General features: G+C 43.5%; 1 protein-coding gene across 1 annotated transcript in view; it reads left to right on the forward strand.

The window, feature by feature from the left end:
• Positions 1 to 23,732, forward strand: part of LOC117897016 (acetylcholine receptor subunit alpha-like 1) — a 70,340-nt gene that overhangs the window by 41,511 nt on the left and 5,097 nt on the right. Inside the window, exons 4-7 of the mRNA XM_034805587.1 lie at positions 6,737 to 6,946; positions 13,213 to 13,257; positions 18,067 to 18,176; positions 22,741 to 22,921. Coding sequence (XP_034661478.1) covers positions 6,755 to 6,946; positions 13,213 to 13,257; positions 18,067 to 18,176; positions 22,741 to 22,921 — 528 coding nt within the window. The 5' untranslated portion in view covers positions 6,737 to 6,754. The remainder of the gene's footprint in view (positions 1 to 6,736; positions 6,947 to 13,212; positions 13,258 to 18,066; positions 18,177 to 22,740; positions 22,922 to 23,732) is intronic.

Consider the following 23,732-nt stretch of genomic DNA (forward strand, 5'->3'; position numbering starts at 1 on the left):
CCCCTCCGCCCAGCACCCACGGGCGGCTTTCGCATCAAAGATAATTTAAAGCGAACGCGAAACTAGTTCACGGGTAGAACGTAGCGTGGCGTAGAGGGTGTGGCCGGGGGGGCAACCTACATATTTTTGCCTTGCCTGCCTGCCTGCTACTTTCGGGGCGTGTGTCAGGGGGCCGTGGATCACTATTTGCTTTTTGGCATGCTGCTACATAGCCGCAAGACCCAACATTCTTTAGTTTGTTAGTTGCAGAGCAGCAGGAGGAGCAGCGGCAGAGGCAGCGGCAGCGGCAGCGGCAGCGTAGTTTCAGTTGCGCTGCCCCGGAAAGTATGCCACGAATTTTAGCTGCGTGCATGAAAACAATTTCTCGAGAGCGCCTCAGCCTGGCCGTCAGTCCCTTGCCTTTGTGGATAGGGAACCAAGAGCTATGCAGGTTCCAGGCCCGTGTGGATTGCAGCAACCTTAGACCCTGCCCCTCTCCCCTCACACACACAAATTACTTAGCATCTTTGTTGATTAGCGGAAGTTTTTGCTTTTATGCTAAGGAGATATCTGTCGGCGGGGCATTAGCATTTGCCGTGTGACATTTGCCATTCAATTTGCTTATTAAGTTTACACCTCCGGCCATTTATGCATCTACTTTTGTAGCCCACTGTCTGCAACTTTGATGTACAACAAGCGGGCAGCATTTTGTGTCTGTCTTTTGCTCTCTTCTTTTTTGTTGTTGCTTATGCAAATGGGATGCCATAAACATAATTAACTTTGGCCGGCTTGGAAGAGCTTTAACATTAGCCACGGGCTTGGCTTTTTTCTTTTGAGTTGAAGTTTTGGCCATAAAGCCGCGCGGCACACATACAAACTATCGAAGAAAATCTTGCAGCTGCGGCAGCAATAGTTTAGGCAACTTTTGGGCAGGGAGAGACTGCGACAGAAGGGGCATAAAGTGACAGAGAGCAGGGGGAAGAAAGTAGCCGAAAGTAGAGGCAAGGAACTGACAGAGAGCTGGGGGGAAGCGAGTGTCCAGAGAGCCCTGCCCAGCCACCGCCTGCCATGTGTGCCAGCAAACAGTTTTGGCATTTTTCGCATTGTCCTCCTGTCGGGTCCTCCTGGGGCAGTGCAGCTTATTGATAAGCAGCGGGGATAATGCAAGTGCCAAGTGCCTGAAAAGCCAAGCCCTGAGTGGCCGCGTGCAGCGGCAGCTCACAAATTGAAGTCAACGGGCCATAAGTGAGATGCATTTCCCAGCACAAGCCATAGCCATATAACCCCCATTGTGTGAGGGCACCCATGCTCCCCCCAGCTGAGCGCTGTCACTGCAGCCGATTGTTCTGGGTTACTGTGTGGCCCTTGCTCTGTGGCTCCCCGTCTCTGTTTAAAGCTCAATTGGTTCAAGTGCGAAGTGCCCCTGGCCCCGCCAGCTCCTACAGAAAGGGAGCGACTGCCGCATGAATCCCCACTGGCTGGCTGTCAGTTATTTGTGTGGCCTTAAAGCAGCCAATGAGCTGCGGGTAGACGCTGACTAATGAAGCAGTTACGCCGCACCGACACAATATCCATTGAATCATGGCCAGGGGAAGCCACATAGATTGGAGTAGAGCTCTCTCCCCAATCCTCATTTGGAGTTCACAAATAGCAGCGCTGGCAAGTGCTTAAAGGGTTCAACTTCCTGCCGCTGCCACTGCCGCAGCTACAAACATTGCACCTGGGCTCGGGCCAGAAACCCTTTTGCATAGCACTTAGAGCGAGTTACGAGTTCCATTTGCTGCTCCAGGGCCGCGCTCCATGCACTTCCCAGCCCCCTGCTGCTCCACCTAAATACTCCGCTGAGTGCAGAGGGCAATAAATGCTAATATTTTATTTAAAACGCTGATGCTGAAAGCAAATGCATTTCATGTCCCCAACACACACACACACACACACACACACACACACAGAGGCACCGCCCGAACCCACTTCGTGTCGTGTGGGGAAGCGCAAAAATTAGCTTTGTCTGGGCGGAAGCACTTGAAATTAAATATTGCGCATACGCCACATTGTACCGGGGATAGGGCGCTGTGTGTGCTGTGCACTTGACGCACATTTGCACATCATTTGGATGGGACTTCAGCGACTGCTCTGCCTTTGCCTCTGCTTCTACGCTGTCTCTGCTCTGGCTCTAGCTCTGCCTCCACCTTTTCCTCTTTTTCGTTTCGCTGCCCAAAGTTTCTGCTTCAAATTTCCAGCTCCCCTGTGCGCGCTGCTAATGCCTCAATGTTTCAGCTCATTTGCAACCCTTTGGGCACCTGCGAAGACTTCAAAAAACGTTCTTCTATTTATGCAGAAATAATTTTCAAATGCCTCGCATATTCCGGCACATGCCGCATATTCATAACCTCAGTGGGCCAGTCCAGCCGCAGGAGTGGCGTCGGCCGCCCTGTTTTCTTTTTCACGAATCAAGAATCTAATAAAACTTTTGGCAGCAGGAAGGGTGGGAGGGAGGGGCAGTGGCAGGAGCAATACATCTGCTTATTTGCTTATCGTATGCAAATTTGCATGTTTCAAGTTGAAGTTTTCTTTGGTCGTGGAGCAAAAAGTACGCGCAGGAACAGGACACAGGCACACCTATACACACACACACACACACATATGTATATGTGTGTATTTTGTATTTGTATATGTATATTTATGTAGCCAAAGAATGTTTAACAAGCTACCTGAGGGCGCTCATGAGCAAAAGTTCAAATAACACACAGAAATGTTGCTGCTTTTACTTTTACGCTCAACGGGGACCTACAAAAAAGGGCGGCACACACATACACATACACATACATGTATATATTTTCTAAAAAAAAAAAATTACACACAAAACTCTGGCTGGCATTTTGGCTTAGCTCTTTTTTCGGGGTCCCCTCTGCAGCTCCTTCTGCCTTTTGCCTTCTGCTTGATGAATACGCTGCGTTTGTGTGTGTGTGTGCGAGCCTTTGATTATACAAGTTTCTTCCCATCCCCATCCCTATACCTCTCCCTGCGGCTATCTCTATGCTGCCATCGATTTAGGCACCGCCTCTGGGCACTGCCTCAGCCTCTGCCTCTGCCTCTGCAACTCTCTCTCTCTCTTTGGGCGTATTTGCACAGCCAAATGATTGTTAAAAAATATGTAAAAATTATGCATGCATCAAGATCTAGCACAGCATTCTCGCAGCTCAATGAAATTTGCATAATTGAACGAAAAAGTGCAGTCAGCCGACTAATAACAGGGCAGGGGGCAGGTGCAAACTTGCCAATTACACAACAAATAAATGTGTATAAAACACCCGCAATCCACAGCAACTTTTAGAGCTGAGCTGCACACTTGAGTGCACTCGAGCTGCCGTTGAATTATCACACTGGAAAGCCGCATCGAGACTGCAGTTGAGAGTTCCACAATTGAGTGCGGAATCGGGGATTCCCCTTGGGTGCTGCTGGCTCTGCTCCTTTGAGCAGACTTTTTGTTGGCATGTCCCGAAAAATGAAAATTCAATTACAACGAACGGAGAGACAAAAGCAATTACAACAGCAATGCCAAAGCAATGGGCAGCTGCCATTGGGGGGGCGTGTTAATACATCAGCAGCCGAAAAAAGTTGCAAAAAGAAAGCAGGGAAGGGGGTGCAGGGGCAGGCAGCGCATGCAAAACAAATAACACGGAAATGAAAAACGAACTCAACTGGAAAATTGCAAGAGAAAGCCGCCACCCCACACACACACACACACACACACAGACAGACAGAGAACAAACGGAAGTTGACTCGCCAGCCTTGTTGCCGTCGACGCCGTTTCCGGCAGAGCATTTCCACTTGCTTATTGTTGCCGTTGCTGCCGCTGCCGCTGCCTACTAAAAAATTTACTGGCGCTTAAAACTGGCAAACAAAGGGAAAACAAGCAAGAGGGAGGGGTAGGGTGGGGAGGGGAGGGGAGAAGCGAAAAGAATGACAGGAAAAAAAGAGGCAACTACAAGTCGCCCACAAAAGACGTGCAGCAAGAAGAATGACATAAAATATTTACCACGCTGAAAGACATTTTCATTTGGGCTACAGCCACAGCTACAGCAATGGCAACAAAAATGGCAAAAAAAAACAACAAAGACAAGGCTCAAGCCTGAGACTCGTGGCCGCAGCTCATTACGAACGAATTGACGGGGAGAGCTAACAAATAGTTGCCGTTGCCGTTGCCTGTTTCAAACAGTTTCAGTTCAATATTTGCTGCAAAATGGAGCAAAAAGGAGAAGCAAAGGAGACACTTCAGTGGCAGCAAGAGCAGCCCAAAAACCAGAGTTCTTCCCCCCGCTAAAACCTCGCTTCATTCTCATTTTTACGAGTGTTTTTTAATGCCACTTTTTCGGCTGCCATTTGCTGCAGTTTTTGCTGCTGCTGCTGCTGCTGTTGGGTTGTGATTGAAATTGTAGCTGCTGCCGCTGGACACGTCGAGTGCATTCATTCTCGTGCGACACTCATTCTCTTTATGGCCCCAGTGCTGGTCAGTTATTTTTGATACTTATTATTTTTATGCGGCCATCGCGCTCTCACTTATCCTCACTGCAACAGTCCGCCAAAGAGCGGAACTTGAGCAGCAGCGTGGCGCAGTGCAGACCAACAAGTGATAATAAAACTGGCAGCAAAACGAAGGGGGAGATGTCAGTGTCATATTACAAAAGACAGAACAATATATCCCAACCATCTATACATATATATAAATATATCTATATACAGCCAGCAATTACATAACAATTTGCTGTGTGCTGAAGTGCTTTTGGCTGGGGGTAAAAGGACTCTAATCGCGCTTGCAATTGAGTGCGGGGAGTGGACTCGTATCAGGTTTAGCCAGCAGTGAATTATGTTTCAATTCTCTGCTACAATTCCAGCAGTCAATGCCAAATGAAACATTTGTGTAATTAAAACGAGTTTCAGTTGTTTTTCCTAGACGAAACTTTTTGCCAAAACGAAAAAGCGAACCACATGCGAGAGCTCCAATAATTTCCAGGCAAAAGTGTTTTTGCAGTTTACATTTTTCTGGACGCGTCATCGTTGGGTTTTTATGGCAGCCAAACACATGTCTGTCTGTCTGTCTGTCTTTTTATTAATAAACAGTCAGCAAAATAATATTGCGCATACGCAGCGTTGACAGCCGCCCAGCCCAGAGACAGCCCAAACTTGTGGCCAAGAATGTGCGTGCGTAAATAATAAATAACTATAAATTGTACATATGGAAATGAAATGAAATAATCTGCCAACTAAGAGGCGCATAAATAGCCCACGAAATGACATTTATTTTTGGGGCATTTTTGTCGTTTGCTTCTCGTTGGTCGTTGTCCTGCCGCCCTGTCACCATATCATGTCCTTCCCCCCTGCTCTTGTGGCCATTATTATTGTGTGTGTTTGTTGCGGCTGCGGTCAAAGACACGGGTTTTATGGCGCCAAATTATGCAAAGGACCAACTTTGATTTGATTTAGAATTTTTTGGTGTGGAGAGCGGGAACAGACACGCAATTTTGATCAAATCAATGCACAAATTACAAACAATTTACACATGAAATTAGCATAATTAATGCACGTAAATGGATAAATATTATTTGCCCAGCGGCTCCTCCTGCGCAGCCCCCAAAAACTATTCGAATATTCGTTTTGTGCACATCCCAAATTATAGTAAATTTCGAGGACTTTGTGGCCCTTTTTTGCTGCTGACACGTAAAATCTTTTGCCCCAAAAAACTTTTTGCCTGTGCAGACAAAAAATGCGAATCTGAGAGAATTTTCCAACTCGGAAGAAAGTTTTCTGGGCAGTCGAAAGTTACAGTTTTAGGTTACACTTTGGGCCGCTTTGCCTTGAGTCGTTGGGCAGTGGCAAAATTGAAAGAGTTGTGTCATGAATTGCACATAAACAAGAGCAGTTTATTTGCATTGAGTGTGAACGGATTTGTACAGGTGCTTGCCACTGGATGGCACTTGAGCCAGAGCCAGGGGAACAGCGGGACAGAGGGGTTTGGCACTTTTTGCATGGCCAAACAATATTCTAATGGAAGACATCTCAATGACTGGGGGACAGTTACGAGTGTGAATAAAGTCAATATTTGTGGTGTGGATTTTTGGTTATTTTTCTGTGTGCACTTCGACTAATTGGCCAATGACAAAGACATTGATTGTAATGGTTTTGTTGGTAGCTTCATGTGAACTGCTGTACATGACAGCACGGCATTTTTATGCATAAAATGCAGAAACGTTGAATGTGCGGAGGGAGCAGCAGCAGGAGGGCAGCAGCTAGGGGTAGCAGTCCTCCCCCAGACATTGTCCCCCTGCCAATTGAACAATGGCAAAAATGTTGAGCTCATGTGTGTCTGGCAGCAAAGAAAACGCAAGGAGCCAAATGGATATGCAGCAGCCCAAGCACACGCAGACACAGGGAACGGAGGGGCACATGCATTTGCCTCGCCTGCTGGATTGTGTCTTGAGTGTTTGAGCCAAAGATTAAATGGTGTTTATGGTCTGCAAGCCCAACAAAAAAAGCGAACACAAAGCCCTAAGACTTTTGACACTTTTGCTGAATTTACGACTTGCCACAGACCCCACCCCTTGCCCCCCTTTCGCACTCTGTTTCACCCGCACAATTGCAGCGCAAAAGTTTTTATGTTTTATGTTGAAATAATGCTAATGCAAGCGCAACTAAAGCGAACAGACACTTGCCCAACCGAAAACTTATCTTTGCATATTTATTTCAAACATTTTTCCAGGGTTGGACCTGGCCTAAGATGGGTAGCGTGCTCTTCGCAGCTGTATTCATCGCATTGCACTTTGCCACCGGCGGCCTGGCCAACCCAGATGCAAAGCGCCTCTACGACGATTTGCTGAGCAATTACAATCGCCTCATACGACCCGTGGGCAACAATTCGGATCGACTCACCGTCAAAATGGGGCTGCGACTATCACAGCTGATCGATGTGGTAAGTACAACAAACATTAAACCAAAGACTATATTTGTATTTAACAAGGAGAGGGAAAGGATGGAGGTGGAAGATCGGAATTAAATCTTCTTAAAACAAAGCTACACTTGCACCTTTAAATGTATAATGATAATGTTTAAAAAGTATTTAAATAATACTTAACTAAAGTAACGAATGCCATGGGTAATGTTTGATAGAGAACATAAATATTTGAAGCCATAGGAAATATCTATTTTGTGGTTTAAGGCGTACATAAATGTATAATAATTTCAAATAAATCAGAGGGCAACAGCAGCTTAAATTTACACTCCTAAATGTCTAGAGATCTTTCCAAAAGGTATATAAATAATACTTAAATAAAGGCTAATGGCCATGGCTAATGATTGATAGAGAAAATGAATTAAAAGTTCGTTTAAAAAAGGAAAGAATTGAATCATAACATCAGAGACTTGCAGCAGCTTTAATTTACCCACCTAAAAGTCTGTTTATCTTGTTAAAAATTACGTAAATAATACAAATTTAAAGCACCGATAGCCCTGCCCAATGATTGATTGACAAAAATGAGTAATTGAAGTGAGCAAAAGCTTAGCCACAGCTTTCTCCGCTGATCCCTAGAAGCCTGCTGCTAATATTTACTGCAAAACTCACTTTAATTTGTTGTTAATGATGGCCTCAAGTTGAGCCAATCATTTGTTTGACAACAACAACGGGCAGGCAGGCAGGCAGGCAGGCAGGCAGGCAGGCAGGCAGGCAGACACCAGCGACAGCGGCGGCAGCCGCTTATCAAATGACAATCATAACAGATTAATACGCTAAAGCCCCGGCACGCCGGTAAGCGGCCAATGGCATTTGGTATAAGCCAGAGCCAAGCAATCGGCGACGTAATTAATAACTGTTTACCGAGCGATTAAAAATGGCAAACAAAAACTAAGCCAGAGCCGGCGCCCACTTTCTGTACTCTCTCTCAATCTCTCTTTTCCGCATTCATTATTGTTTGCACAATAAATCAATGGGCTTTTGCCGCTGTTGATTGTTTTTCTTGATTAACAATGGAATTGCTGTGGTGTTAGTGCAAGCAGTTGAAAGCAGTGGCAGTTGCAAGCAGTAGAAATGCTGCCATACCAGATCGCCTGGCCTTAGCTGCTGCACAATCTTCTGCTCGGTTTGGCTGCACCTGACAGCCGGAAATGGGAAGCCGGGCTAACAGTTACGTGCTGTTGGCCACACTGTAATAGTAGCTCCCCCTGCCCCTCCCCCCCCCCCTGGATTTCTGCTCTATGGCACTGCTTGCTGCTTGAGCTTTACTTTTTTTTCTGCGCTCTCTTGCCTGTTTTTTTTTGCTGTTATAAATCACGCGCTAAGCACCAGCAGACCAAACCAGACCACTGAGGGGCATGCCAGGCCAACAACCAGCAGCAGTCAGATGCAGAAATAGCCATGGAAAATGCACACTGGGCTGGGATACACTTTAGATTAAATTCTAAAAATACTTTAAATATATTATTAATATATTTTATGCCTAATGCAGTGCCCCAAAATGTATCCTTCAGCTTATGGTATTTAATTGCAAATATTTCCCAAACTATTTCTTTAATTTCTTAGCTGATCTGAGTCTGCAGTACAAGCGGGCGATTATTTTCCCAACAAATAATAAAGGTACAACTTAGGCAATGTTCGACAGCAGTTGAATTCCATTCGAATCATTGAAGAGAAATTGCATTCCATTTACTTATCGTACTGTGGCATTTAATACTTCACTTCATGCAGCAGATTCTGCGATTTTTATGGCATTCAAATTATAATAATTATTCTTTTGTTTTCGGTAATTTACGTTGCAGTTATTCTGACTTTTAATTTAATCACTTTTCAGCACAAAGTGAAGCTTTATTTTATGATAATTAAAGAGTGCTGAGATCTGCATTCAATTTCATTTAAATCTCTTGCAAGACTTCCACTTTGAGCGCTTGCCTTGCCCCTTTGTGTGTTCGCTTGTGTGTTCGTGCCACTGTGGATTGTGTACTGTGGCATTTGGGCATCTGGCATAAGGTGCTTATATCGAAATTGCTTTTCCCCTGTGTGTGTGTGTGTGTGTGTGTGTGTGTGTGTTACTGTACAGAAATAACATCCTGCCTGCCCTGCCCCTCTGTGCTTGACTGGCTTGAAATATTCGCAGAATTTCTCTTATTGCAATAGTCCACTGTGTAGTGTAGTTCACGTTCCTTTCTACCGCTTCTCCAGCTCCAGCTCCATCTCTGTTCTCTTTTTTATTCTTTCGTTCTTGCTTTACGTTTTTTCCTGTGGCTGTCGGAGGGTAACACACGTGTTGCCTGCCCTTCTCCTTATTGGCATACAATTGCTTGTAAATTCTCCACACAGAAATCAGTGCCTCGTTTTCCTTCTCTTTTTAGTTGTTGTTGCTGCAGTGGAAATTGCAATCAACTGTCAGAGAGTGAGTGAAAGAGGGAGAGGGTGAGGCAGAGCGCCAGAGTGGTATGTGAACATGACCAACAACATCAAGTCAGAAATGCGTTTTGGCCATAGAATTTGTAATTTTGCAATTTTCCATCTGCCTGGCCACAGTCTCAGCCTCACAGCCTCACAGCGTTTTGATCCATGGCTGCTTGGTACGTTTGCTCCTTGGGTGCCTTGGGCTTATTAGTTGCATAACTGCTGCCCAGCCAGGTGACACATTTTGTGGCCAGGTCCTGCCCTACGAAACGCATTCAAATGGCAAATGTTGCACATTTTCCAAGCCTGTTAATTGCATGCCTGCTCATAAATTTTAAATATTAGTCAGGGGTGTTGCGGTGGGTCGGTGCAGAATCGAGCATGGAATCGAATCCTAAATTGAGTCCTTGACTTGGGCCCTTTGCCATTATTTGTTGGGAGCCTTTGTGTGCGTGTGTGTGGGAAATTATATTCGAGTATTATTAACTTTGCTGCTGGCCAAAATCGAGCATTCGAAATATGTATGGGACTTGGGGTCCGATGATTGGACTGCATTTGGGGAAATTATAAACACAGTTACTGCGAGAGCAGTGACTCCACGTAGGAGACTTTGGTACGGTAAAGGTACGGTGTTAATGATTGGATGATTAAGCTGTTAAAAGTAAATGCCACGAAGGAATTAAAGTATAAAAATGGGAAGACATTAAAGAAGAAATATTAAATAGAAGAGTAATAGAAACGTAAATAATTGTATAAAACCTGCAGTTTATCTCAATATAACTTCGCTTACAGACATGCCATCAATGAGTATAAAATATTCAATGAAAGGTCGGGCAATTCCCTGCGCAGCTCATAAATTGTTTTGAATATTGGCACTGCAAATGTTGAGAGAAAAAGATAAAATAGCAAACAGACACTACAACGATGTTTTTCAATTTTTAGAAAATACTTTCGGGTGTAAAGGGAATACTTTGAATATCTATAAAACAATTTTTGTCTCGTGCCAAGTACACTGAAAACGCTTCTTCCTGTAGCAAAATAAACCTCAAATCAAACTTCTGCTGATTTAAAAACATTTAAACACCAAGAGACTCTATTCAGTGCCTGAACTTTTGCCATCTTATTTGTGTTTGATAATTGCACTGACTGAAATGACCAACATTGAGGCACAGGATGGCCATGGCCAGCAGCACAAAATCATTTAGAGAAGCTTTTGCTGTAAATTAATTTACCTTTCAGCTGCTGCCACAGGACGACACTTTTTTCTTGTTTTTTTGTATGACAAGTGGAAGGTGTGGATAGAGGCTGCTGCAAACTTTATTTACAGCAAGCAGGAAATTCGATTTAAATTGTAAACAAACCGAGTTGGAGCGGGGCAGTGTCCTCCTGCCACTTTACTCAAGTGGCCACAAACACACACTCACAGACAGACAGACAGAATGCAAATCCAGTTGCAGGACGAATGCTTAAAGGTTAAGCAATTTAAATGCTGTATATCCTGCATCCTGTGTAGGGTAATGCAAGCCGACAGACGACGTTTCCTTTTGCCGCCGCCTCCCTTCAACGCTGAATAAGCCAGAGACAGACAAGGGAAAGAGAAGCAGAATTAACAGCAACAGCAAGAGAAGCAGAATTAACAGCTACAGCAGCAACAACAGCAAGAGAACCAGAAATAACAGCAGCAATAACAGAGACAATAACAGCAGCAAAAGCAGCTAGAGAATAAGCTATAACAGCAGCAGCAACAGAGACGATAACAGCAACAGCAACAACAGACACAACAACAGATGCAGCTACAGAGGCAAAGCTGCTGCAAGAGAAGCAACAACAACAGCAACAGGAATTAGGAAAGCAACACCAATTACTGTCCCAGCTGCGTGTGAGTGTGTGTGTAAGTGTAGGTGTGAAGTGCCTTAGGGCAGCCTCCACAGTGGAGGTGGCTCTGCTGTCGCTGTCCCCTGATTGCAAATTTCTCAATTTCTTACGGGATAAGCTCTGAGCTAACCACTGTGCCGCCATGCCGTTGCTGTTGTTGCTGTTGCCAGCACTGAATGCAGCGGATGCCACACATAAAGCATAAAGGATGCGCGCAAAGCTTTGGCTCCGGCTTCGTCTTTTGCCTTTGGCTCCTTGTGTTGCCTGTGCTGCGGCTGCACATTTGAGCCCTTCCTTACGCTATTCCCCAACGCTCTCATGCTCATGCTCGTGCGCGTCCTAGTCGTTGCTGTCATTGTGCCCTGGCTCTTGGCTTTGTCGTTTTATTGCCGGGCTTCCGCCTCGCCCTCGCCTAATGACCCTAGCACGGGGAGGGTACATGACCAAGAGCAAGGCCCACACTCAGTCCCAGTTCTGAGCTGGTGAGCTGGTGAGACTCTGTCCTGTGCGCTGAGCGGGTGATTAGTAAATAGGATGGGCGCCCCCACAGTGCGTGGCTGGGAAAATCTATTTACACTGCGTGCCACGACATATTGTCTCTGCTGAGGTCTCTGAGGTTTTCCATTTCCCTCCCCCACCCCCTCTGTCAGTGGAAAAAGGAAGACACAAAAATGCGTTACGACGCATCATTATCATTCTGTCGTTAATTACATTTTTCAACGCGTTAAGTGATTTATTCCGCAATTTTATCGTTTTCTAATTTTTCCCATTGAGCGGGAGCTCCCCACTTTCCTGCTGCTACTTCCCAGTTCCTGCTACAACTCCCAGCTCCTCCTACGTTTAATGAGTTTAGCTCTTGCTGCGTAAATTAATATGAAGTGGAAGACACAGCCAAGCGTGTGCCACAAAAGTAATGGGAGCCGCTTCCCCAGAGATGCCAGATATGTGCCTGTCGCCTACAACCGGGTATCCATTACCATGGGCGGATCCTTCTGCGTGCCTTGATGCATTGCGTGTGTGTGTGTGCTAAGACGAGCATTAGAGCACTTCCTTTGACGCCTGATGATATGCTTGAAATATTTATAGCTTCAGGTAGCTGACATTACAGGCATTAATTAATTACATATATCCGAAAGCAAGGTATCCTATTTGACATTTCAAACAATTGTAATGTTGTGAAATAAATATATAAAAATAGGCAGTTGAAGCTGCTGGAAGAGAGCGCCTTTTGACATGTCTGGAAGAGAGCGTACTCTTTCGCATGTCTAGAAGAAAAGAGAGAGAGCGAGTGTTTTCGATTCTGGAAGAGAGAGAGAGCGCTTGCTCAAGTCTGGAAGAGAGCCCTCTTTCCCCCTGTCTGCTTGAGAGCTTTCTTGGCCCATGTCTGACGAAACTTTTCATTAAATTCTCTGCTTACCGCAATGGCTGCTTAAACTTGATGCTTCTTTTAGCTGCTCTTAAACTTAATTGCAATGCAAAAAGACAAAAGAGAGAGCGGAGCAGAAAGACTAAGCGAGCGGGGAGCAGGAGAGATTGTGTTCGCTGCACCACATAAATTGATTAAAACTCAATGAAGCTTTAAGACGGCAGCCAAGACAACGACTCAACCGACCAGACCAACCAAATCCCTCTATGACCCACTTCTACACTGAAGCACTTTAAAATGCATTTGTTAAGCGACACGAACTGAGGGGCTGCGAACGATCCAACAGCAGGGGACTGACTGACAGTAGGAGCAGCAGGGGGTCTGACACGGAGCAGCAGTTCAGTTCACTAAAACAACATTAGATCTGAGCATCTTTTCAATTTGATGATTGCCACGCCCAACCCCGCATCAGACTGCATGCCACACTTGAGTTGCAATTGCTGCACAAGTGGCAACTGTCTGACTAAAATTAATGAAAATTCTTGTCTAAAAAATGCTTTCTTCTCTTTATTTGCAGAACTTGAAGAATCAAATTATGACCACCAATGTCTGGGTGGAGCAGGTAAGCTCAACATCATATAAATAAATAACAAAACGCTTTAAGATGTTCGCTCTCTACTCGTATATAAATAAATATTTGATTCAACTGGAAGTGGGTTTGCTCAACTGTGATTTTGGCTGCCGCCATCGAGCAACATGATTTTGCCATTTGCATGCCTCGCTGACGTCGAATGCGAAATAATTTTGGCTCTGCCCAGGCAATTCCAACGCGCTCTCGCATTATGCCAAAAATTTCTAACTTCTGGCCAAGTGGCTGGCCAAGCACTGACTGGATGACTCCAACCAGTCTCTACCCCCACCCTCTGCGACTCGACATGTCCATTGGCTTTGCACTAATGCGCGGAGCAGCAGCAGCGGCAGCCAGCAGTTGGTTGAAAAAACAAAAGAGGAATATCAATTGGTCCGCAATCCCGAGTTTCATCCGAGCTGCTCTTAAACACTCAGTGGCTGTGTTGGGCTGGGCTCTGAGGGAAATGGCAAATGGGAAAGCTTTAAACTTTTCTGGTTTTTGCATAAAACATGCATAGTAAATTCCTCGCTGCCTCGCCACTCTGCCAAATTGCAGTCAATAGTGCGCACAGCTTATCCAAAGTATTTCGGTTTGAAAATCGACAGAGAACAGAGAATGGAAACAGACACAAATGCGGCATTCCAAATTAGATATAAATTATGCATTCGCCATTGTTTGTTGCTGCTGCTGCTGTTAGATTTGTATTTTCAATTTGGCAAAATGTGGCAGTGTGGATTTAAGCCTCATTATGAGGAGGCTTCATGGCTGCTTTGTGTGTTCCGCAAAATAGTTTCGGCCTGGCAAAATCACTTCACAGAAAGTTTAATGCTGTTTGGCATAGTGGAGTAGTAAAATGATGTGTGATAAAATGTTGTTATATTATTTACAGCGCTTTCGGGCTTTCGCACTTGTTTGTACATCGATACAGGACACAGTTTACATTTTATTTAGCTTTTATTTGTAGTCTTAAGTAATACACTGCCAATCAGACGAATAGACTCACGAGTTTTCCAAGTGAAAAGAGGTTTCTAAAAGTCCAGCAGCGAATGATAGTGGAGCAAATTTATTTTTCCATTAATCAAGATTCTTTTCCTTATTTAAAAAGTAAAGAATTCGACTTCTAAGTGGAAAGGTTTTTTTTGTATGAATTATTTTGTGTAAATACCCCCAAAAAAAGGCCCGTTTTAGCGATCACTCGAATAGACTCAATGATGAATTTTTAGCAAAATCTTTCAAAAGCTTTGTAATAAATATTTTTTTTATGATGTTTGGAGCTTAACTAATAATGTTTGTGGAAAATTTTTTTGGAATTGCTCGGTAATGTCCTTCAGGACATTAAAATGAAGGGGATTTCGAAGGGTTCAATTAAAGCTCGCTGCAGGCCTGTCTGATGCAATTATGTAATGGTTTAACTTCCTAAAATTATTGACAGGACTCATATCCTTTACGTAAAAGCTATCCCTATGCGATCCCTGCAAAATTCTGATCAGGAGAGAAAAAAAACTTCCAAATTAGGTGAAAATTTGAGTCTTTCATCCACTTCTTTATCAATTTACCGTTATATTTCGTGCGAGTATCCTGGTGAAAGTAGCACGACCGTGTGACAAAAATGTTGCAGAATCTCACCAAAGGACTTTAAGAGTAGCTTTCCCACTGATTTACTCAACATCCACGAAACAAATCGGGTGTCAAGTGCGCCATAAAAGCAAAGGGAACCCAACACCATTATGGTCCTCAAAGGACTATTGTAACGAGTCAAAAAATTTTCTTTTTTTCTTAGATCATGAAAGAATTATTAAATCGACCTATTCTTTTCAAATTAAAACTTTTTTTAAAAAAAAAAACGGATACAAAAAATTCGGTTTCCGGCGTCATGACACGCGCGACAACAATGCAAGAATCCTTGCGAGACCCAGTAAGAGGATAACTTTTGTCTAATTTCAATTATACCACAATGCTAATAACATTTTTGTCACATAGAAAGGCTAGTTTCACCAGGATACTCGCACGAAATATAACGGTAAATTGATAAAGAAGTGGATGAAAGACTCAAATTTTCACCTAATTTGGAAGTTTTTTTTCTCTCCTGATCAGAATTTTGCAGGGATCGCATAGGGATAGCTTTTACGTAAAGGATATGAGTCCTGTCAATAATTTTAGGAAGTTAAACCATTACATAATTGCATCAGACAGGCCTGCAGCGAGCTTTAATTGAACCCTTCGAAATCCCCTTCATTTTAATGTCCTGAAGGACATTACCGAGCAATTCCAAAAAAATTTTCCACAAACATTATTAGTTAAGCTCCAAACATCATAAAAAAAATATTTATTACAAAGCTTTTGAAAGATTTTGCTAAAAATTCATCATTGAGTCTATTCGAGTGATCGCTAAAACGGGCCTTTTTTTGGGGGTATTTACACAAAATAATTCATACAAAAAAAACCTTTCCACTTAGAAGTCGAATTCTTTACTTTTCAAACAAGGAAAAGAATCTTGATTAATGGAAAAATAAATTTGCTCCACTATCATTCGCTGCTGGATTTTTAGAAACCTTTTTTCACTTGGAAAACTCGTGAGTCTATTCGTCTGATTGGCAGTGTATTTTCTCTTGCTTGCGCTTTTTCTTTTGCGTGCTTCGCGAGAGAGCTTTCGGCAACGATCGTGGAAGCTTGGTTCTGCTCTCTTCCCGTGGTTAGGCGTCCGCTTCTTAGCTCTCTTTCTCGCTGTTAATCGTTCTGTTATGGGCTCTGTTAACGCCACAGACTCTGTTACTCTCAGTGGCTGCCCACCAAATGCTTCAAAAACTCCATGTTAATCGATGAATTTTGTTAAGCAAAGAATAGATTTTATAAATATATCTTTATTCTTTTATTTAAAGCAACAAAAATATATTTTTCATAATTTGCGTATTAAATGGAAAATACTTTCAAGAACACCTCATTGCCTCAAATAATTCAGCTTCCTGCAATGTTTATTTTCGCATTTGGTTTCGTGGCACGCCACGCCCATTCATAAATGAGGCAACAGTCTGTCAATAAAGCCGCAAACGCTTGCGCACGTACATGTGTATGCCCCCCGCTACACCATAAATGTTTGGGTTTGTTTGCTCCCTGCAACTGTGTGTGTGTGTGAGTGCTGAGTGTCGGTGTGTGCAGATGCCATACGGCTCTGGGCAACCGCAATTAAATGTGCAATGATGTATTTTACTGCAACGTCCAACAGAGCTCAGGCGAAAATTGAAAACACAATTCAATGGCGCTCATAGTTATCGATTTCTGTGCACTTTGCCAACGTTTAATTCAATTAATTTATGTCTGCTTGAGTTCGGACACGAAAGTGTTTGTAAATATTAATTGCAGACATTTAAGGATGCTCGATGGCACTCCGATTTCCGTTGCATTAGCTTTCCTTGCGACTGCTCACGTTTGATTTTTCATAGCAGAGGAAAAAGATAATTGCTGGAACTCATGTAATCACAATTAAAGCCCCGATGTTCGTGTGTAAATCGGATCAATATTAAACACAGTTGGGAATGCCACTCCACAATTATATTTGCAATTATCGAGAATTTCATGCTTGGTCAGCCAACAAGCGTATCTGCCACCCCATCCCATCCCGCCTCTTAATCCCCAGTGTCCTGAGTCCCGCATGTCATGCACAGCAGATAAATATATAAGCGTACTCGTATGTTTTATTACATGGAATGGTATGTGGCAATCGATATACATAATTACAATGCAGATAATTACAAATATACACATGTAATAAATGTAGATTCGAGGGAAGCGACTGTGTGATACCTCAAATAGAGTGAATAAATGTTTGGCATAAATATTTTCTATTCTGAGTATTCATTGGAGACTCTTTTTCCCCATTTGTTAAATAAAAAAATATCTAGACTCATAAAAAAATGTTTAAACTAATTCCTAAAAATAGTTTAAAGCCAAAAAAAATATTCTGAATACTTTTTATTTATTTTTACGAAATATAATAATTATATTTGGGTGAACCTAAGCCAATGAAATATCGAACAAAATGCGTAATATATTTTTTAGCATTACACTTGTGTTTTTGTCTTTTATTGCATGAAGTGCAAACATAAATCAACACATAAAAGTAAACATCAGCGCAAAGACTCCTTCAAATAGTAATTTTATAGAGCATTTTCTGAAGAATTTGTGTGTTCCAAAAAAAAATTATAAATATTCTTTCACAATTAATTTAGAGTTTTCTACCTTAACTTTATTTCGTGCAAACATAAACCAACAAATAAAAACAAAGATCAGCTCAAAAACTACCTCAAAATAGTAATTTTATGGAGCACTTGCTGTAGCGTGTCCAATTATCCTTACACAGGACTGTACCGTTAATTTTCAACGGCTGCTCAGTATTCACACACACCCAAAACACAAAAGGGAACTGCAAACATTGAGGACACAATTGTATTATGAAAATGTAATTGAATGCCAACAGCTTAGCGGCCAATGAATTAATTCATAATTAACGAAATTGAAAATTTGCAACAAAACACGAGAGTTAAATGCTCAGCACCGCAACATTCATGAAATATTCATGTAGAGAGAGAGAGGGAGAGAGAGAGAGAGCCACGCCCAACCCCTTACATTTGCCACATTTTCTTTTATTATTTTTCTATTATTCATTGCAATCAGGCATAAATAATTGTCACGGCGTTTTGCTGTTATGGCCATTAGCATATTTTGCCATTTTGCCATTCTCCATTAGAAATTGTTCTTCCCCTTTCGCTATTCTACATTTAAATTTTATATTTACAATTTCAGGAATGGAATGACTATAAATTGAAATGGAATCCCGACGATTACGGCGGCGTGGACACGCTGCATGTGCCCTCTGAGCATATATGGCTGCCGGATATTGTGCTCTATAACAAGTAAGTGCCAAACTAATTTTCGCACAGCTCCAGCGAAAACCCCACCCCAAGGCAGCTTTCTTGCTGGCTGGCTGGGCCATTTGCATAATTGGCCCGAATGGGGCGGGCGGGCAGGCATAAATCAAAGCAAACTGTTTCTTTGCGCCGGCCATTTATCAGCCGATGATTAACGTATTTTTATTTCAATGTAACTTGAGCATTGCGGCTTGCCGCGGCTCTCCAGCCTGCTGTAGGCCTCGCAGCAAGCATCTGGAGTGGGCTATTAGGCTGGCCTTTATCCTGCGTATCCCTCTGCCTGCCCTCGTGCCTGCTGCTGTTTCTGTTTGGCTGCTCTCAAATTGGACGGTTTTGTTTTGCTATTCGTGCTTTAATTATTATAATTTGCCCTGTGTCGTATTCTGCTGCTTGGAATGGAGCCAAAGCAATGAAACTGGAAGAGATGAACAGTGGCATGGTAGCGAAAATAAAGCAATAAACAAAGCAAAACAGTTAAGTGAATCTCAGGCTGAATTTTGTGCTGCTTAAAGTTCATTTTAGATTTAAAGAAAATTTATTTTTTGTAGCCGTAAAAATTCGCGTAAATGTAAAACCAATTTCTTGGTACAAATTTGTGCCTGCAACTGATGTTTTGGAAACTATTTTGCAGTGGTTGCCCACTGTGTCTTCAGTTTGAGTGGCCAAAACACTTGAATTTTCGGTGGATGTGCCAAGCGGCCCAGGACATCGGTCAGGATATGGCTTTGGCTGCTGCTATTTGCTGTTGCTTTTGGCAGATCGGCTTACGCGCTTTATGTGCTCTTTATATACACACACATAGAGGGGGGGAATGGCTTTGGCTTGGCAACGGCAACTATACGCATACCAGAGCTCTCTCCTTTTTTTCTTCCTTTTTTTTTGGGGCGTTTCGCTGGCAGTGTCATAAAAAGTCGTAATTTATCGCCTGGAAAAAGCTTAAATTTCATTTGCCAGCCAACGACAAAAGCATTGTATTGCCGTTGTAGCTGTGAGTAACTATAACCACACACACACACACACACACACACTTAGCCGCACACCCATTGAAGGAGTGTTACTTGAGCGCAGTGCGTGTTGGCTGGCCTCTGGTCGAAGGGCTTTTTCTTTTATTTTAAACTGCAAATAATTTGTACGCAACATAATAAAGCCCTGGCTTAGTTGGTTGCCTTCTTTTTGTGCCTCCTTAATTGTGTTTGGCCTTGGCAAAAGTCTATTTCATTTAGTGGCAAGTTGAGACATTTTTTTTTATGGCATTTCGGCTGTAAAATCGTAATCTCTGCGCGGCAATTCATAAAAAACCAATGAATCATTGGTGCAATATTTATTTTTTGGTCGTTAAGGATAAGCATCCATTTCCAATGCATAATAAACGTAAGTTCAAAGTCAACTTTTGCTGAGATTTGCTTGTTCGAGAAGCCTCCACAGCTGTTTGGGTGCTGCGGCAAACAAATGGTTGGAAAATGTGCAGAAAAACTTCAGAAATTAAGCAGAAGGCAAAGCTGCAGCTCTCTTGGAAAAACATCGCTTGGAAGAGCTCTTGTGGCAGCACCGTTTGTTGTAATTTTAAATGCAAATACAGCGGCAGGGTGTGGGCAAGAAAAAACGCGGGCACAGGATACACACACACACATACGCACAGCACAGACGCAGAACAAGGACAATCGCCAGTCGACAACGATGGCAATCTATTTTGCGTTGCAACTGCGCGGGGACCGGGCGGGGGCTGCTGCCATTTGTATGCAATGAAAAATGTTTAATTGTCTGCTAAACGCGCGGCAATGCGCGACGCAAAATAAATAGTTTGGTCGGCGTTGGGCCTGGTCCTGGGGCCTTTTGTAAATGACCGAAATTTGTGGCAGCAGCAACCGGCACAAATACCTGCGTGCATGGGGCACTTAAACCGCATGCCACACAGGCGCACGAACACCACAAACGAATTTGAAACAAGCGTCAAAAGTTGTAATTTATTGCACAGAGAGCACAGAAAAATGTTTTGGCAACAAACAAACATTCCTGGCTGAACATTTTGTCAATTTTTAATTGCAAACATGCCCTGCATTTGTGCACGAACGGAACAGGGCCAAAGGGACCGCAAGTAGCCAGAAGGGAAAGCGGCGAGGTACATCATTTGCCATGTAGCCATCGTGTGAGCGAGCTCATCAGCGGCGCATTCAAGCGGCAGCAGACGTGACTGCCAAGCGGAGTCCTTCGCGTAGAATACACATATAATAGATTCGTCTGCCTATGCCAGTCCCTGCCGCCTGCCATGCCCTAATTTTACCCACTGTGTGCGTATTTGTGGAAGCCGCTTAATTCCAGCAATTAATTTTCATGTTGATCCGAGAAATTAAAATCGCACTCGACTTACTCCAAAGACTATGCGCCGCGAAGTAAACACGGACTTGGGTCGCCGCTCGTCTGTGCCTGAGTGTGTGTGGCACTGCTTTTGGTCTACCAGCCAGACCCAGAGCGCCACAAATTCCAGCCGCACTTAGTGGTTTATGCGATTGGTTATTATTCTGGCATGTGGGTAAGGTGACAGCTTTAAGTGATTACCAACACAACTGACTGGCCATTCAATACAGTTTAAAAGGCGGCAGCAGCACCCGAATCTCTCCCTCCCTCCATCAGTTTCGGGTTCTGTGTTAAATCCCTCGCACATTGCCAGCGTCTGTGCATTAACATTTTGAGCGGCAAGCAGCATAAATCTCAGCTAAGCATTAGACCAACGCACACTCCACCCCCCTGCAGCACTCCACATACTCTTAATACTATTCCCAGAGTGCTTTCTGCTTGGCTCTTGTTTTTCTTTAATTAAATGAATGTTTGTTGTTGACAACTTTATTATCAGCTGAACTTTTGGCGAAAAAGTCGCCGAGCCTGCGACCGGCAGCCACTTTAATTCTATTATTGGATGTCACTGGATGGGCGGATCCTGCTGGCAGCTACTTCTAGGGCCCCCTCCCTGCTGGCGTATCTATGATTCTTTTTCAACTGCTGTTTGGCTCTTAGTTTTGCAGCTTGAAAGCTGACGACAACTGCGTTGAAATCAAAAGAAACGAAATAAAATTTCATTATCTTTCATTAGATTTATAAAAATAAAACTGGCATGGAGCACATACCAGCTGTGGGCACGGACGGGGTTTCAGGGTTGAGAGTGGAATTTGGGCTTGGGGTAGGGGCAGGGGAAGCGGCAACAAAGTCAGCAAAAAGTTTTTCTGGGCCGGGCAGCGGGTTGCTTCGGGTTGCTCCCTTGATTTGGTTTTTGGGTCGGCACAGGGCACAGTGGGTTATATTTTGATTTGGTTTCGGATTAGGCATTGTGCGGCGTGGAGTTGTAATTTTTCTGGAATAAAATTCGCTGCTCTTTGAGGCATTTTTTCAAGCTATAAATAATATTTTTATTCAGGTTTAATTATATTTTAAAAGATTTGTTCAGCTCTTTCGCTGCTTTCTTGGGCTTGTCATTTCTGAGCAAACTCTTTTCCCTGCGCCTTGCCACACTGTGGTCTGCCTCGGCCTCTGTCGCTGCCTCTGCCTCAAAAACTTTGACTGTGGGCTCCACACAGATACAAAGATGGCGCTCGCTGTGCGGCGCTCAGATTAACGCGCTGATAGACGCGGCAGGCGCCATCGGCTTGGGCTTGGGCCTGCCTCGACCACAGCGATGACACTCATCCGCCCCATTGTCCAGCTGTATGTTTGTATATAAATGTGTGTGTGTGTGTGTTTGTGTGTGTTTGTATGTGTGAATCACCGTTAAGATAATGGCTGCAATTGCGGTGACCCCCAGGCGTGGTTTTGGCTTCTATCTTTCTTTTTTTTCGGCTTCGGTTATAAACTTTTGTTCTCTTTGTTGATTTTCTTGCTCTGTCGCTGGCCCAGCCACCGCCGCACCTCTCCCACAGTCTCTTATCTTCATCTCTTTACCCCTGTGACCAGCCATGCCACTGCCAGTTCCTGTGTCTGTGACTGTGCATTGCCGACAGCCATTTTAAATGGTTTTTAGCCATTAATGGTTTGCTGCTCGTTGCTCGAATCTGCTGCTGGTGGTGGCACTGCACTGCCACTGCTGCTGCTGCTGCCACTGCCACTGCCACTGCTGTTGTTGTAATAACATTTTAAAATGCTTTGCTTCGGATTTAGATTTAGTGTATGTCTGGCCAGTGGCTATGGCCAAAGGAGATCGGCAAAGGACCTTGCCAGCTAATGGACTACAGCGGTCCACTGCTGCTGCTGATGCTGCACAGTCTACGAGTGCTGATACGGGGCGCAGTGGAAGCATTTTCTTTATTTTTTTGTATTTAAAATGAATTTGTAATTAGCAGCTGAAATGTATTTTTAATTAGTTCAGCACTTTTAGTGGACCATTTCGTGCGGATGTTGGGGGAATGTTATATGACGCGGCATTTGGCTAGTTTTTGAAACTCAATAAAATGAAATGGCTGAAACAGCATTAGCTGGAGCACTCAGCCAAAGATGTTTTGTATCTTTTGGTAATTAAAATGGAACCTAAACTAAATGAACTAAATGTATTTCTTGTTTCCAGCGCCGATGGCAACTATGAAGTGACAATAATGACAAAGGCAATTCTGCATCACACCGGCAAGGTGGTGTGGAAACCGCCGGCCATTTACAAATCCTTTTGCGAAATTGATGTCGAATACTTTCCCTTCGATGAGCAGACATGTTTCATGAAATTCGGCTCCTGGACATACGATGGTTATATGGTAAGTGAAACAAAACTCACAGCACAGTCTGTCAATCAAGTGTATCCACGGCAACAGCTGGCAGCACTGCCGCCGCGCAGATTAAGTCTCGGGCCCATCCATCAAAATCGAGGCAGCTGGCAACACAACAAAAAATGAGAAAAAAGTTAAGTCGGGACTTTGGGAGTGCTAAACAAACGCTACACTCACTCGATTATAAAAGCATTAATATTAAAAAATTAGCTGCTGGCAGCGCTAAACCTTTTAAATGACTATTTGAATATGTTTAAAATAGAATGAGAAATTCAAGGTTATTTTTTTTTGCTGCAGGGATTTTCATTGATAAAATGTGTGTGCTTTTTATTCGGTTTCTGTCTCTGTTGTTAATGTTCATTTTGTTTTGGTACACTTGACACGTTTCACTTGCTGTCATGTGATAAATCACACGAATGTGCAGCCCCCTCTAGACTACCCCAATATATCTTCATATCTCTCGCTCCTGTACGTGGCCACATACGTGTGGACGTGAGTGTTTGCAAGATAACTGCCAGCAGCTGCGTTTAATGAACCAGCCACGCCCACGCCGAAGCCCAAGCCCTTGCCTTTTGAAAAAGTTTACGAATTTGGGCAACTGTTAAGTGGGGAAGCAGGATGGAAGATGCGAGCTTAGAAAAGCTTAACGAAGCTTTGGTTACCCATCAAAGAAATTCGCTGCAGAAGTTCGATTTACACCAGAAAATATTCACCAAAAATACAACTCAGCTGCCAAAAGCGTTTCTCTTTCTACGCTTCCTGCAGGGTATTCGAATATTTTGTGTGTTAGGCACAACTG

This window comes from Drosophila subobscura, chromosome O (assembly GCF_008121235.1).
Source record: "Drosophila subobscura isolate 14011-0131.10 chromosome O, UCBerk_Dsub_1.0, whole genome shotgun sequence".
NCBI lineage: Eukaryota > Metazoa > Arthropoda > Insecta > Diptera > Drosophilidae > Drosophila > Drosophila subobscura.